Genomic DNA, 17831 nt, shown 5'->3' with positions numbered 1-17831 from the left:
TACCCCGACCATCTGGCTGGGCCTCCCCAGCCACTCTAGGAGGCTTCCAACAGAATATTAAAAACACAATAACACATCAAACATTAAAAACTTCCCTAAACAGAGCTACCTTCTAAAAGTCAGATAGTTGTTTATTCCCTTGACATCTGATGGGAGGGCATTCCACAGGGCGGGCGCCACTACTGAGAAGGCCCTCTGCTCAGTTCCCTGTAACCTCACTCCTCGCAGTGAGGGAACTGCCAGAAGGCCCTCAGCGCTGGACCACAGGCTGAACAATGGAGGTGGAGACGCTCCTTCAGGTATACTGGGCAGAGGCCGTTTAGGGCTTTAAAGGTCAGCACTAACACTTTGAATTGTGCTCAGAAACGTGTTGGGAGCCAATGTAGGTCTTTTAGGACTGGTGTTATGTGGTCTCGGCGGCCACTCCCAGTCACTAGTCTAGCTGCTGCATTCTGGATTAATTTTGCTTTGCCCATTTTTGCCTCTAGCCGTCATGTGGCTCCCATAAGGTTACCCAGAATACTGGGAATGAAAATGTTTTACAGCTTTTCTGACGGTTGCTAATATTATCTTTTCTTTCCGCTCTGTTTCTGTGTAGATGATTGACAGAATATGTGTCAAAGTGCAAGACCATATCAACTCTTTAAGAAACTGTGGTGTTGATACGATACAGGAAGATCTGAAATCGGCAGAAAGACTTATGAAAGATGCAAAGAACTCCAAAACTGTAAGTGGTACCAGGCTTTTATGTTACTGGCGAACTAATTCCAATAGAATAAATCACTATTAAAATATTAATGTAGATTAAGTATTTTAAAATATATATTATTTACGTTTACCTGCTTAACAGGATTCTGTAGATAATGATTAATTTGAGTTAATTTGTTGCAATAATTTTTACAGTTACTGCCCAATCTGTATCATCTTGGTGGACCTTCATGGGCAGGAGCAAATGGTTCCTTATCCAACCCAATCCAGGAGACACTAGAATCGATGGCTGGGGAGGTTACCAGAGTCGTCGATGATCAACTCAAGGTATTATTATTATTTTTCAGTTCAGTTCTATACCGCTTTATATTTTAAAGGTGGGGGGAAGCAAAGTGGTTTACAACACGTTAAAACTATCAAATACAATAATCCAGAGTAAAACTTTACTGAAGGAAGTCAGATATAAAGTATACCTTCAAAGCAACACAATTAAGCAGAATTGAAAATGTTACCTTAAAGAAATAAAATAAGAAATAAAATAAAACAGTACAAAGTATGTCAGCTAACAAAATGCACAAATAAAGTTAACAAAAAAAGTTTCAGAAGAAAACATTACTGAAGGAAGTCAAATATAAAATGCATATTTAAAACAGCATAATTAGCAAGGGAATAAAAAGTCATCTTAAGCATAGAACATATCTGCTGCTGTTGCTGCAAATGGTGGTTCATGGCAGGCTGAAAGCCACCCACCTGTCAATCACCTGACCTCAGAGTGACATCAGGTGATGCTGCGTTTTGAAGCCCCGAGTTTCAGGATTTTTCCAATTTCAGCACAGGGCTGCTTGAAAGCGCTTTTGCAAACAGTCCTGTGTGGCTCCTTAAACGTCAGAAAACATGAAGTTTTAAGAGCAGTTCAAAACTGTTTTGGAAAGGGAACCTCCAGTTTTTGGAGGTTCAAAGAGTAGTGCAAGGAAGGAGAAGCAGTTTCCATTGCAAGTGGGAGTGTGCTGTGCTCCAGCAAAGGAACAATCAGGACTTTACTTCAAGTTCTCAATTGTTCGTTTGAAGTCTTGCCCATACCTACCTGCTGTCTTGTATGTAGAGCAGGTTGCCGTGACTTTCCAAAAACGACCCGGCATGCACACGGTCCAAAGTTTCCCTACCCCTGCTGTAATTTATTTCACTGCCTAAAAGAAAATCCAACAAGAATAGTAATACTTGGAATAAAACTAAGTTAGGGAGAATGTATCATGCCATATTAAAAGGGAATCATAATGCCTAGCGATGTTAGTTGTTGTAATCAGCCCTGGGAGGTATTATTAGGAGAAGGTAAGCAGCATCTAAGGGACGCAAGTGGCGCTGTGGGTTAAACCACAGAGCCTAGGACTTGCCGATCAGAAGGTTGGTGGTTCGAATCCCCGCGACGGGGTGAGCTCCCGTTGCTCGGTCCCTGCTCCTGCCAACCTACCAGTTCAAAAGCACATCAAAGTGCAAGTAGATTAATAGGTACCGCTCTGGCGGGAAGGTAAACGGCGATTCCATGCACTGCTCTGGTTCGCCAGAAGCGGCTTAGTCATTCTGGCCACATGACCCGGAAGCTGTACGCCAGCTCCCTCAGCCAATAAAGCGAGATGAGCGCTGCAACCCCAGAGTTGGCCATTACTGGACCTAATGGTCAGGGGACCCTTTACCTTTTTAAGCAGCATCTATTCCGTTGTGAAAAAAGCAATGCCTAAAATTCAGTGGAAATTTGTCACCGTCAGGGTTATCTGTGGGGAAGCATAATCATCACACATAAGAGTGTTAGAATTTATCCTGCAATGGCTTTTGCTTCCAACTGCTTGTTGTGTTAGTGCATTTGTGAACTTAGTAGCAGCTCTAAAGCTACAGATTGGACTTCTGCTCATAAGACACAAAAAAAGAAAATGCCTCAGTCAGTGGGAAGGTAATGAAGAACTACAGAAACACCACTTTGCTATAAAAAAATTCTAAATTAGAGGAGTTAATGAGGAAGAAAATGTTACAATTTAGAGTACTGATTCAAATCCCCAGAGTGCCGAAGTATTTGAAGGGACGAACTTAAATCTTCCCACAAGTTCCCAGGATTTAAGGCTTCCAGGCATGCAGCCCTTTCCTATGTTGTAGGGCTTTGGAAATCCCATTTTATGCTTATCACTTCAGAACCAGGCAGTGTAGCCACAGTTTGACGTCAGCTTAATATTCTGGCTTTTTTCAAAGCAAGTAAACCACAGTTTCCCATTTTGCCCAAATCAGGAAACTGTAGCTAATTGAAAGTGTTCTGGTTTGATTGCTGGTGCTGCGAACGAAGGAGCAAACAGAAGGTGTGTACTGGCAAAAAAAACCCAACTTGTTCATTGTCTGAACATGGCCATAGAGTTGGAAAGACCTTCTTTTCCAGCCTCCCCCCACCAAAGTGGACCATGTATAACTTGATGAAATCCTAGCCAATGCAGCACTGAAGAAATAACCCTTGGAGAGCAAGCCTTTCATCCAAGCCTAGTATGTGGGATAATGCCAAAAGCTACAGTTGCAAAACTAGGATCTCCTAGTGGTTCAAGTATTTCAGTTTCTCTTCCAGCTTCCATTTTACCAAAGTCAAGCTCAAGTAATCTGATCTGCAAACTTCATAGATGTGCTTAATCCCACTATACTGAGCTATCGTTGTTCATTATTTGATCAGGCTTTGATGGTGGGGGTTTTTTTGGGGGGGGGGTTAAGATCTTGGCATTATTAGAAACAAAGCCACTATTCAGATTTTTATTGAGATCTTCCATGTAAGAGAGCAATGCTGGCTACTTAAGATTGCAGTGCATTCTGCTTAAACTCAAATTCCTTATTGTAGATAGCTGTTAAAAAAATTAAAACAGGGCACTATTTGCCATAGGTAATGGTATAGAGATCTATACTTACGCTACTAACCTTTTAATACTGAAGCAACTGAATTAGCATTCATATGTCTAGTGGGTAGCAGATCAGTGTTGATTAAATATCATTTCCTCTTCTGTATTTTACATTCAATTAAAAACATTGTGGCTCCTCCTTTTCGTTCATTTTTGCAATCAATTCTTGCTAAGATTTGTGTAGATCTTTTTCAACTGCTGCCAACACACAAACTTGAAGTTATCTAGAGCTGCTATCACAATTCATGCTGGAAATATGTTGTGTATTTCAAAAGACGTTCTCATATGAATCTGCCTAGGGATAATAAACTGCATGGTAGAAGAAAGTGTCTGTAGGAACTGGCACTTAATTTGATGACTCTTTGTAATTTGTGAGTTGCACATCACCAGGCCTTAGCATTAAAGCAGCACATGCAGTATTTCAGATGGTTTCTTGAAAAAGTTTGCCTTCCTTCACTTTGTGCAACAGACACTGCTTGAGTCTATGGTTGATGCAGCAGAAAATCTCTGTCCAAGTGCAATGAAGAAAGCACACATAAGGCAAGATCTGATTGAGTCAGGCACTGAAAAGATTTCCATTCCACGGACATTTGTTAAAAACGTTCTCTTGGAGCAGTCTGGCATTGACATTCGTAATAAAATTAGGTAAGTCGGTATGATTTCTCGGTTCGTCTATGGATTCAGTGGCACATATTTAAATTGTACATTGTTAAAAACAGACATCTACCAGTCCCTGCAACAGCAAATGGGGAATACCAGAAGTTCTAGACTTAGTTTGTTTCTACCTCCCTTAAGTCAAACACTTATGCCCTGGATGTCCATGTGTTTGATTCTTGGCTCATCTCATGGTCCAGAAAGTCCTAACAGACATACTGGTTTCTTGCATGTCCAACTTTGTTTTGTGATTAGAATGTTTTATTGACACAGAACTAAGGTCTTATAAAACATGTATAGAAATGGTGCCACAGTTAATGTAGAATACTATTAATTTCATTATTTGATTTTTAAATATGGTTCATTAGTTTGATGTCTTGAGAATTGTTGGCTATCACCATTGAGGCAGGGGTCTTCCAGATTAGGGATGGGTAGAACCATCTATTTATGGTCTGTGTCAATTTTAAACATGCTCATTTATATGTCCCTTTCATTCTGAGTCCACATCAGTCTTGCAATTTGAAAAAAAAAACTGCAAAAAAATAATTCCACATTATTTTTGAAGGCATTTTTTTTTCTTTATTTTTTAGCTGAGAGCTATATCACAAACTTCAGAGAAGTGTGAAAACCAAAAGATAATGCATTCCAGTCTGTATATTGGCAAATGCAACTCAGGCTGGTACCTTAAATGCAGACTGAATGAAATCCCCTAGAATCGCTACTCCAGATACAGCTTTTCACAAATAAAAATGATGATGAACACAATTTGGAAAGGAAATGTTTCCTATAAAACCTCTACAGAGTACAAATCAGCAAAATAAATATTGATTTACTGTCCATGTACTCTATGAAACCTGGTTTATTTACTACACCAATTAGCCTCTGTTTTATATCTTCTTGTTCAATACAAAAGCAAAACCCTGAGATAAGTTGTAACAAAATTGCAAATTCATCAGCTTTTTTTTTAAAAAAAAGGTTAAAATCTAATTCTGTTGATACAATGGTCAGGACCATTGCAGATATCATAGCAACCTTGCAAGGAAACCAGGGCAGCCTAACTGTGCTCCCCTAAATACTATAAGGCTTGCACATAGCTGTTAAGCATCCATGGCTCAGAAGTGCCATACGATGCTCTGGGGCATATGTCCCTACTTCGTTCTCACATTTTGCAACTTGGTACAAATCAATGGCACACATGCATTTGAACTGATGTCACATTATGTCCATCTGTAGAGTCCCAGATCTTTGAAATGGACCCTGAGACAACATCAACATAACACTACCAGAAGTTCCAGCCTTGCAGTGCAAATACTTCTGTTGAAGTTGTTGTCACACTGCACTGTAATAAGTGCAATTTAAAACCATATAATGGTGCTGATTGGTATCACAGAAGGAAGGAATAAATTGTTTTTATTTATTTATTTTCCAAATGGAAGGATAGGAACAAGGTAGAAACACACCTGGTTCTTTGTGTTAGAAATAATTCATCATATTTGCTGAAAGAGTGTGTGGCATTTTGTGTATTTTCATAATATTAATAATAATTATTAAGTGTCCTCTGTTCCTACATGCACATTCATACATTTCTCGTTGGAGAAATTTCGAGATCTTTGTAACTTTTACATCATACAGCCAGTAGTGTAAAGAATAACGGAAACTCTTGTGTGAATTAAGCTTTCATTTTCTTATTCTCAACTTTCACACAGTGAAGTGAAGTTGACAGTGGCCTCATTTCTCTCAGACCGAATCGTAGATGAGATCCTTGACGCACTGTCACATTGCCATCATAAACTGGTGAGTGCTGACACAGATCTGAGTATTTCAAGATATTTATAACAGCTCAACATGATTTGCCTGTTACGTTGCACTCACCTGCACTGTAGCTTCCAAATATATACCCATCTGTTTTGTTTCAAACTGTTCTTTAATATTATATTTTTTAATTATAATCCACCCAACAACATTAGGGTGAAGGACAGGTAAGAAATCAAATTATAATTGCAATTAGGATTGTGTAACAATTAGGATTGTGTAACAATTAGGATTGTGTAATTGCAATTAGGGACGCGGGTGGCGCTGTGGGTAAAACCTCAGCGCCTAGGACTTGCTGATCGCATGGTCGGCGGTTCGAATCCCCGCGGCGGGGTGCGCTCCCGTCGTTCGGTCCCAGCGCCTGCCAACCTAGCAGTTCGAAAGCACCTCCGGGTGCAAGTAGATAAATAGGGACCGCTTACCAGCGGGAAGGTAAACGGCATTCCGTGTGCTGCGCTGGCTCGCCAGATGCAGCTTGTCACGCTGGCCACATGACCCGGAAGTGTCTGCGGACAGCGCTGGCTCCCGGCCTATAGAGTGAGATGAGCGCACAACCCTAGATTCTGGCAAGACTGGCCCGTACGGGCAGGGGTACCTTTACCTTTACCTTTACCTAATTGCAATTAGGATTGTGTAACACGTTGTAGTTACACAAATGGCGACCACAGTGTCCCTAACACCCATAATGGACAAAATATATGTATAATACTGTGTAAATTTATACTAGTAAGGTAGCAATGTGAATGAGGACGAAGGGGACAAAGACTCAACTGGATATGCATTTAAAAACAGGCTTGTCATGTGGCATACATCCTCAACCCTCTGTAATCTCTGTTATATAGTCAGAGAATTGTTGCTCAAGAGTTCAGATCTTTGACTAGAATGTAGGAAAACCATATACTTGAAGAATGTCGTATGGAAGAGGACAATGTCTTCTTCTCTCCTGTTGCAGAGAGAGCTCGCAGGACTACCGTATTTTTCGCTCTATAAGACGCACCAGACCACAAGACGCACCTAGTTTTTGGAGGAGGAAAACAAGAAAAAAAATATCCTAATCTCGGAAGCCAGAACAGCAAGAGGGATCGATGCACAGTGAAAGCAGCAATCCCTCTTGCTGTTCTGGCTTCTGAGATAGCTGTGCAGCCTGCATTCACTCCATAAGATGCACATACATTTCCCTTTACTTTTTAGGATGGAAAAAGTGAGTCTTGTAGAGCAAAAAATACAGTAAATATAATGGGCTTTAGTTGCAGGAGGGTAGATTCTGTTGAACATAAGGAAAAACATCCTGAGGTTAAGAGCTGTTTGGCAAGAAACCAATTACCTGGAGGGATAATGGGCTCTTCTAGCAGAGGCCAGACAATCATCTCTGAGAGATGCTCTAGTTCTGGATTTCCTGCACGGAGGTGGGTGTGAACTAGATTTTCTACAAGGCCCTGTCGAATTCTGGGAGGAGTTGCTCTGTGAAGGGCTCTTGAGTTGACTCTTGCTCTTTGGCAGCATTGGCATCAAACTTTTTTTTTTTAACCAGTGTTTCATTTTTACAAAGAGCACTTTCTCCTGTTTCAACCTTTCCTCTAGGCTGATCATTTGACCCGGCGAGGCAAGCCTCTTCCCAGTCAGGAATCATTAGATATTGAACTAGCAGAGGAAAAACCTGCGAAACGTTCCATCATCACAGTTGAGGAGCTAACTGAAATCGAACGTTTGGAAGACCTAGATACATGCATGGTAAGACACCTTTTGCCCTTGTCTAGATCTCGGTATTCTAGTCCATTTAAACTTCTGCTTGTTGTTACTGAAAAAATTGAGCTAGTAAATATGGATGGTGTGGGAAACATTTGTCCAAGAAACATATTGCAGACAAAAGGAAAGGTAGCACTTTCCTTTCCTTTTCAATTTTATTTCTTGTAGTTATCTTTTTATGGTTTAGTGTGTGCTATGTTGCTACCTCTCTATAAGTGACTGGCAGCACACAGGGAATGATTACCTCAATAAATCAAGCCATTCCGCAGCAGCAAACTGTTGCTTCTGTCAGCACAGAACTTTCCACCCAGGTAGCCATTGAGCTATCTTTATCTATGGTTGCATTTTTTTATTATATGCTCATTTCAGTGGCAGACGTTGGCAGGTTTTGGTTGCTGCTGCTGTCGTTCCAAGGCTTATTATGAATCTCATGAATGCATTGGCAGTCTGTTCTTACAAATAGAATAGATCCTTTTTGCCCCTGGCTCAGACTTTTTTGTTTATATGGATTTCTTTTGTTCATGACTTTAAAGAAACTGAAAATTGTGTGTGTGAATCTTTCAGTAGATAGCTCAAGTAAGGCTGCTGAGTCTTGACACTTAAGTGACCTTTCTCAAGGGAGTTGTGATGTACACATTTTTCATTTCCATCCAGTGTTTGTGCATATGCACACACATGCACATACATGCCTTTCAACTGAGAATAACATTTCGTTTGATGAAGCGGACTTTACTACATGAAAGCTTATGGCACAATAAATATCTCAGTCTTCAAGGTACCGCAAGACTCTTGATTATTTATTATGTACGCTAGAGACTGATCTTTTATACAGAGCTAAACTGGGTCAAAATAATCAAATAACTCATTCAGCAAGCAGCATGAATTCTGCATGCTGCATTATTGATGGTACATGTTATCTAACTAGCTCTTGTAGGCGGTTTTGTAAATAAGGGGCATAACTGCCTATCATTGCTTTATTTCATGGCTCTTATTTTTCCAAATGTCCTACCTATAGATGTCTTGGCAATTGTATCATAGGTCAGAATCAAATAAGTGCAGCTGGCAGTAGTTTGTTGACCATAATTACAAATATAAGGATATATTTTAAAAAATGTATTGGCTACAGAACAATATCGGCTATACTTTCTAAAACAGTCTTCTACTGACTCACACTGTCGGACCATTGAGCTTTGTTTGACAAAAGATTGCTCAAGTCATTAGGTTATTTGGGTCAAGGTACACTGATGATGCCCAACTGTACTTCTCTGTAACATCTGAATCAGGAGAGGCCATTCAAGCCCTGGACTCAGTGGTGGGCTGGATGCGGGGAATAAACACTGAATTCTGACAAGACAGAGGTGCTATGGGGGGGTGGTTCCTGAGCCCAGATAATTGGTTAATTGCCTTCTGTGGATGGGGCCGTGCTCCCCTTGAAATAGCATGTTTATCGTCTAGAGCTGCTCCTGGATTCATCATCGTTGCCAGCAGCTCAGCTGACCTCATTGACTAGGAGTGCCTTCTACCAACTTTGGTTGGTAAGTCAATTATGGCCCTGTCTGGACCTGAATAGCCTGAGCAGCATTGTCCAAGTTTTGGTAACCTCCTGACTGTATTGTTGCAATTCTCTCCATGTGAGGCTGCCCTTTAGGCTGGTCTGGAAGCTGCAGCTAATGCAAAATGCAGTGGTTCTACCACTTACAGGGACAGGATATCACTAACACATTACTCTACTGTTGAAATAATTCTGCCAATTGGCTACTGGGCCAAGCTCAAGATGATGGTTTTAGTGTGTATAGCTCTGTATACATCAGGATCAGGACACCTACAAGATCATTTCCCTCCTTGTATGCTCAATTGATCATTGGCCTGTACAGGTGAGGACTGCCTGCACATTCCATCTTATCAGGAAATCTGTTCAGCACATGTAGGAATCAGTCCTTTAGTGTTGCAGCACCTACCTTTTGGAATTCCCTCCCCTTGGGTATTTAGACAGGCACCATCTCTGTTGTCTTTCCAGCACCTACTGAAGACTGTCCTCTTTCAACAAGTATTTTAAGTTAGTATGTTTCCCAGTTTGCATCTGTATCAGATTTGTTTTTATAATGATTTTTTGTTTTATCATTTGTTGTGTGGCACCCAGTGGCCCTTTGGGGAACAGGGTGGGATATAAATTAGATGGATAAATCCTTGGACAGAATTCCTAATCAACCCTGACACATGAAATATTTTCCGCTAAAGACTTCTGGAATTGGGACCATCTACATGCAAGCCAAATGCTTGTACCTCTGAGCAATAGCTCCTCCCCTTACAAACATCTCAGCTACCATCAGAAGTTATAAAATACTTGTGGGCCAATGTGATCACTACATCTGCAAAACTCTGAATGAGCTGTTTACTCAGGAATGTGTAGTTTTCATTGGCAGTGGAATCAAGCATCCCAACCGGCAGACTCTTATGTTCTTTTGTAAGACAAAGTACAATTAAAGTGGTATGTCTGCATTAACTAATGGATCAATGTTTTTTAAAAAAAATTGAGAAAAGAAAAGCATAATATTCCAAATTAGAATCTTTCTAGTGGAAGCTAATGAGAGTGGATGATTTAGCCCTGTGTTTTGCCAGAGAAGGGCTTCAAATCTGCTTCAGTTCTTGTTCCCTCTTAAAACCTCAGTGATACACATAAGAGAAAGATGGGGACATTTCCCTTCATATACTTCTCAGTATTATCTTTCCATAGCCAGGAGATCAAATCTCCCTCTCGAGGGTAGACATTTCTCTCCCCAACATCAGAGAGGGGGATCTGAAAAACCCATGACCCCTGGAATACCTTCCCGGGGGACCATAGGATTGTGCCCCAATAGGTTTTGAAATAATAGCCATAAGAGAACTATTGCAAATAGCTATATGTTGTTTGGTCTGATCTATGGTTGCTGTGTCTTTAATGTTAATACAGTAACAATATCAGCGTTGTATTTTTACTTCAAAGATTTCTCTGTGTGACGGTGGGAGTGTTCAAATGGGTAGAAGTTATTCTGAGAAGCAAATAACAGTTCAAGCTTAAACAGATGATCTCCTACTTAAAATTTTAAAACTACTGCTTGTGTTTCCAGTAAGGAGCTTTTGCTTCTGGTGCAAGCTTGAGAAATCTGGCTCTTGTTTGAGTCCAAGAATTCAAGAAAAGCATTTGAAGTCATTTCCAGGAGAAGCTCCCACCCTGAGCACAGCAGCAAAAGGACTGAGAGAAAATCTAAAATTAGTCTGTGATGAAAGGCACCCAGTCTCATCCCATCAGTAGGGGAAAGAGTTACCTTCTGAAACATCTTATGAATCTAGCCGTAATCAAATTTGTTCCTGGGATTTGCACTGCAGATCTTGGTGTGTTCAAATATGCGTTAAAGGATATTTGACTTCCTATCGTAAGAGCATCCCTGCTTAATATACCACAGAGTTTCAAATGCTAATTAAGACTCTTTGATTGCTCTAATGTTGAGCAAGCTTACTTACACTTTGTTCTGATGTTTTATGTACTGGGTTTTGTTTTTTTGTTTTTAGTATTGCTCTCAACATGCTCTTTTTAATGTCTTTCATGATTAGTTTAGCCCTTGGTCAGGTTTCCTAGGCTGTTCAGACCACTCCAATTTGCCTGGAGACTTCACACTTATGTGCTAAATATAGATCACTCTCCATTATTCTTTCTCAGTATTTCATGGTTCATTCACTTCGATTTCAGCACTAAATCATAACCTGCCTGAAGAGAAGAGGCAAGTGTGTGTTTTTTCATCTTCTTTATGACTGTGCAATCTTCACACGGCACTGGCACAGAATTAATGTCCAGACTTAAGGAAAGGAAGAAGATTCTCTCTAAAGGCTACTTTATAAATTAAGCCTTTGTCTTTTACTGTTGGATACAGGCTTGGTGCTGTTAGTGTTGTAGTTGAAGTGGCCTTGTAAGGTTGAACAGGATATTTAAGTATTTTTGTTTTTGCTCTGTGGAGTTGACTTGCAGGTGAACTCTTAAACTGACAATGGTCAGACTCAGTCGTGGATTATTGTATGGGAAGCTGAGCTATTGCATGATGCTCTGGCATAATTTAGTTCTTGTCATACTTCTCTTGCAGCTCATCCATACTTCCTTTTGCTTCTGCACTTTTCAGACACAGGTCCCCTGCTGTAAAGCTCCGTGTTCGAGCAGGTTGCTGCTGTTTTTTGTCTCGGAACTTTCCCCAGAAAACCCTTGTTTTACTGCTGAATTGGAGTAAATGGCTATCCGCAGAAAACCCAGTTTCCAATTGCTGTGATTCAATGGTAAAACATGGGTTTTCCTTGGGAAAGCTCTGGGACCAAAAAAACCCCCTCAGCAACGCTCAGACACAGAGTTTTAAAGCCAGGACGTATGCCTAGGAACATTGTACAATCTGGATGCAACCCTTAGTTGTGTGATAGCTAAACCTGCCAAAAAACAACATCCAGGCTCTTCAAACATTACATTGCTAATGACAGCGTGGCAGCAACTTTCATAGTGGTAGACTTCAGATGTTGTGTGACTGGTATTGGAGCAACTGTTGGATCTAGCAGCAAGTAAGCTAGTAAAATGATACCTGAAGAGGAATGTTTTTCCATGCATCTCGCTGCCATGGTGTTTAACACACAAGTATTTAGCTGTTCAGTCTAATAAAAGTAAGGAAAGGTTTTGCTTTCCACTTCCCTTCTGGGCAGCCTTCTTTGGCTCTTCCTGCCCAAGCAGGAACACGTATTTCAGTGTGGGTGAGACAAGAATGGCACATTCCATTTCCATCTAAAATTAAAGGGAAATCCTCTGCTTACAGCTACTAGCTGGAACAAAACTGTGTCAATTTAGAACCATAGGCATAGAATGGTCCAAGAGACAAATGGCAACCTTCTCTCCTCTTCTGAAGTATACAAAGTTTCTGTATATGTAATTAAGACTGTTCCACCTGCGCTAAGGCTTCAGCAAAGGCACCAACCATACCTATGTTAGCTTGCCCAGCCTTAAGATTGACTTCAAAGATGAGATCTCTGGCTTACTGGAAAGTTCCACCAGTCCAGTGGATGATACCAGCAAGAGGAGCTTTTGGGTGGTGGCCCCCACACCTATGGCATTCTTTCATTACAGGGATATGTACGATCCCATCTTTATTTGCCTTTAAATGGATTCTGAAGAAATATTTGTTTAAATCTCTTTTCGGCTGAAGTGTTGTGTGCCAGGATTTTTAACTGCTGCTGATTTTTTATTTGGGCGGATAAGGTATAATGTATTTAATTGTTTAAGTTGTTTTAATTTTGAGAGCCTCCTTGGGAGGGCTATGGCATGAAGGACAGTGTAAAAATCCATTCATGAATTTTAAAATAGTATGATGTCAGCTCCCAACACTTGCAGCAGCATTCAGAGCTGTGTATTGTGTCCTGCCTGCTCAGCAGAGGATAGAAATGGACTCACAATTATTCTGTTCTAATCTAGATGTCAGGCGTGTGTCAAAACAAAAAGGTGAAATATTATTTCCTAAACCATTTCACTTTGTCTTAGTTGTAGGAAGAGGGACTATATACAGTGAACCAGATGATAAATTATATGTGTATAGCATTCCATGAAATTGCAGGTGTTTGACACAAATATGGAGAGAATATAATTTTACTCTGTCTCAAGCTGGTTCTTGGAGGGTTTGTTTGTTTGAGAACAAGGGGATAAGGTGTGTTTCAATTTTAAGAACTTGTAAGCTTTTCAATCTCCCAAAAGAGGAGTGTTTTACTCTGAAATGTTTTGAACTACAGTAAAGTATGTTGTACTACATACAGTGAACCAGTTGCTATATTAGCATTAAAATGGAATTATTTAGGATAATCCTTTTGCGACTGAGATTGTTAAGGAAGTTACGTAAAATTCCTCTGCAAATGCTGAAGGAACTTGCTTTTTCTCTCCACCCCTACTTGTATGCTCTGTTAGATAGCTGTTTTAAAATAAATATCCTTGTGTTAAAACTAAAATGCAACATACATGTAATTTGGTGGAAACACTAGTATTCATACCACATGCATTATTTACAAATAAGGAGGAACATGGTTTGTTTGTTTTCTGTTACTGCGATTAAAACCATTGTATAGCTGTATTCATTTACCTGGGAATAATCTCCATTGAACTCTCTTCTGGATAACGCACATAGGTTTGGGAGGTTTCTCTGTTTGTTTGCTCATTTATGTTAACTCTGTTAATGGCATTTGGACATAGACCAGAAGAGGATGTCTTCTACCAAGCGTCTATTTCTCCCAGATGTTTGAAATGTAACACTGAACTGTGCTGCAGTATAAAGAATAATAACTTCAGGTTCAAGGAGCTACTGGCCCTTCAGTCATCTGAGCCAGGAACTTACATTATTTCAATTAAAAATCAAGATCCTCAAATGTTTTGAAAGTGCGTGAGGTTCTACACTGGAGGTCTTCATGCTCCCCTGCCCCTTTTAGTCATCTTCACCTCTTCAGGGAATAGTAATAAAGCATAAATGAAAGCACAGAGAGAGCTTCCCTGTTTCACATCTATATGCACCTGATATAAATCTGTTCCCATTTTGCCTTAATGTGAAAGGTTTGTATCTTCTGCTTATCTTTGCTTCAGTATTTCTGCTTCAATTTTTTTTTAATTTGCCAAATTTCAGCACTGCTTGCTTCTCCCTACTCTTCTCCCTTGAAACTGCTCTTGCTTTATCTTCTGCCCATTCATATTCTTTTATCTTTCTCTTCTGGCTGCATGGAGACTCTCTGCTGTACAAGTGTAAGTATTTTTGTTTTAAGCTTTGCTGTTTCTTACCTACTTCGTTTTTCTTGCTCCATTTGCTTCTGTAGTGCCTTACTAATCTGTTGGGGGAAATGCCGTACCGTCAGTGTGCAGCTATTAACAGAAACAGGTGACAATTTGGAAGCGAGGTTGGATTTTACAAGACGTTCCAGCCAGCATAATGTGTGGCGAATTTGAAATATCCCTCAGAAGACATGCGAACAATACCAAGCATAATGTTCACATAGCACTAGTTAATGGCTAAGAAAATCTCTGGATTCACTTGTGCATTAATCCTAAAATCAGTTTATTGAAAACAAAGCTTTAAAGGAACAGAAGGTAGGGTTTTCCCAGGGGCAAAACTAGGCTTTATTTCACCTGAGTCAAAGATCCAGTTTGGCACACCCCCACCCCCACACATACAGGTGCCCCTCTGGAGACTTCACCCAGGGCAAAAAAACCCCGGCTAGCCCCACTGTAGCTGTGGCACTGGTTTTCCTGTCATAGATTTTAAGGTGACATATTTTCTGTTGCACTGCATTGTCTCTGCTTGGCAAATGCCATTCAAGCATGCAATATTCCTACCTTTGACGGGGAGAGGGAGAAAAGGAAAAGAGACTGGATCTGATCTGAATGAAAATGCATTCAGCAAGTTTATGTAACAGGAATAGAGCAGAGGCAGTGGAAACAGGGAAACTTTTGTATATAACCTCTTCTGGAGTCATTTCAAGTCTAATTATGCTAAGCAATGGCGTGTAAAGTTTTCCCCTAATACCAAGATTGAAGCTCTCTGTACATGTTAAAATGTAATTTCCACTTCCAGTTATAAGAGGATATAATAGAAATCCCTACTTTTCCCCTTGGGCAGTGGAAGAATCAATACATTAGGTTTCTTGCCAGTTTTTCCTCAGATGCCCACACCCTCTGGCAATTCTACACTTCCATTTTTGTTCTTGAGCGTTTGCCAGCCAGGCTTTGGTTTAAGGAGGAGCAACAAACACAAGTACTGCAGGTGACATGAGCTATTATAGAGTGGGATACAACAGGTGATACTTTTTGTTAAAACAAAGCAACCAGGAATCTGGAGTGGCGTGCACCACCATTTTGCTTTAGAGTTGGAGTGTAACTTGGGTACTTGGAAGAACATGTTTTCTCTCCTTCTGCGCTGCAGGACTTTTTTCCTTTTCAATTTGTGAAGGTTTGGTTTGCATCACTTTCAGCATACTGTTTCTGCTTTTCGTGGTCTCTATGAAAAGAGTTACGGTCACATCACAGATGCAAATATTTTATCAAAAGTGGTTATGCAGGTGTGGGTAAACCCATATGCATTGCCACCTGTAAAAATCATATATATGTTCTACAATTCCTACATTTGATGGAATATTTGCTATTCATACTGCATCCCGAAAACTAAGCAGACATGTGCATTCTCATGCAACCTACATTACACTAGACTAATGTACAGAAGACTAATAATGAAAATATCTTTTAAAATCATACTAATTGGGTTGCCTTTAGGTATGTATGAATGGCGTCTGCTTATCTGTCAATCTTTCTGCTGAACCAAATGCCACTCCAATTCAGCTGTATGGGCAGAACTTTTAAGAAGAATGTCTTAACACAGCTTTCCCCATCCTGGCAGCCTTCAGGTGTTTTGGGTTTACAATTCTCAACATCCATGAACATTGGCTAGAGAAGACAGGGGCCGATAGGAGTTGTAGTTCAAAACATTGAAGGGCATCAAGTTGGAGAAGGCTGTCTTAACATATGTAGGTAAAAAATGGATTGAACATGAGCTTCTGCAGGTACCAAAATGCTAATTAGGTAGAAAATAGATTATCTTGTATACACTGCATTACCATATTCACTCAAAACATAATAGTTGCCATAGATAGGTAAACACAAGTTTCCCCCCCCCCTCCATCCCATTTTGCTGAAAATGGAAGAGTTGCCGTTTTCAGCAATCTTCAATTAAGCTTTTAGTATGGCAGCATTGAGCATGTCTTAAAAGATTACTTGCATTCAATTTTACCAACTAAAACTGTCCTATCGATTCAAAGTCACCAAGAAAATGTGTAGATGATCTTGTGCCAGAAATTATTAATGAAATAAGTTAGATAAACTGTGCTTTCTTTGTATGGTTGGGACAAATTGATCAGTGTACCAGTGTAACAGTTATTAATTGCTCCAGCCTGGTGGCTGTAGGACACAATCACTGTCTCTGCCTTGCCACTACTCTTAGGTTTAGTCAGTTAGAGTAATAATATTGTTTCATGATCCCCACTTCCATAAGCAGTAGAAAGCTCTAGGGGAAGTCTTTTACACTGTCTGGCTTATTGTTACAAGGCAGTACTGAAGACCTTCGGCATGCTTGGAATGTCTGCTTCGTTATAAATATGCAAGCTGTGCACGAGGGAACATGCACCCAGATATAGTGCTAATAATTAAGGCAGCATTCAGTCCTTCAAAAGCAAACAGTGTGTTTATCAAGCCCTCCTTTTCTTTTTCCTTCATTGACTACAGTCCAACTATCTAACAACGTTCTTCAATCCTACTCAAAGCAGATGGAGCGTGTCCAATAGCCACCATCCGCCTGCTATCAAAAGCTCAGTTAACTAAGCAGGAATGTTCCTCTCAGTGCCCATTAAAGAAATTACTTCAATCTAGGCTTTTGTTTAATTATCTGTTTACTTTGCATGGCTTTAACAATATATTGGACATTGTCATAAATGTAGCGTAATAAGAGCCAGGAAGCTGTAGATCCTGGTGACTAGCTGAGACCAGAAGGGGGAATAATCAGAGGCAAGATTCAAGGAGGGTACATGGAGTGAGTGTGTGTGTTGGGGGTGGGGTTGACATGGGAAATATCAGGGAAACAACTGTAAACATAAAATAGCATGTTGTGTTGCATGAACGGAAGGCAGTACAAAAGAGACTCATGTGGAGCAAGGAGGAAAATTTGGGCAGGGGGACTGAGGGCTCTCTGTGTGCATTTAATCAGACCCTGTTCTCCTTCCTAATTGTTGCACACCAAAGTACCTCAGATTCTAATTAACTGGTTAGCATCATTTAGTTTCTTTTCACTTGTACTTTTTGGTTCAGGAACCGGTTACCCAGACAACAGCAAGATAATAGGAATAGGCTCATCAAGCTTACAGCAGATGTACCCCCACCCTCCACCCTAAATCTGTATCCTTTCCTATTTT

The 17831-nt window shown here is 40.3% G+C and overlaps 1 protein-coding gene across 2 annotated transcripts in view; it reads left to right on the top strand.

Moving 5' to 3' along the window:
* Positions 1–17831, top strand: part of CARMIL1 (capping protein regulator and myosin 1 linker 1) — a 341669-nt gene that overhangs the window by 85113 nt on the left and 238725 nt on the right. For both annotated transcript variants that reach the window (XM_081014121.1, XM_081014120.1), the window contains exons 25-29: positions 599–727; positions 904–1035; positions 4099–4274; positions 5990–6077; positions 7677–7826. In XM_081014121.1, the coding sequence (XP_080870247.1) occupies positions 599–727; positions 904–1035; positions 4099–4274; positions 5990–6077; positions 7677–7826 (675 nt within the window). The remainder of the gene's footprint in view (positions 1–598; positions 728–903; positions 1036–4098; positions 4275–5989; positions 6078–7676; positions 7827–17831) is intronic.

The sequence above is a fragment of the Podarcis pityusensis genome, assembly GCF_964106645.2.
Source record: "Podarcis pityusensis genome assembly, chromosome: 7".
Classification (NCBI taxonomy): domain Eukaryota; kingdom Metazoa; phylum Chordata; class Lepidosauria; order Squamata; family Lacertidae; genus Podarcis; species Podarcis pityusensis.
Note: the sequence above shows the minus strand (reverse complement) of the source record. Positions and strands in the feature narration are given on the sequence as shown.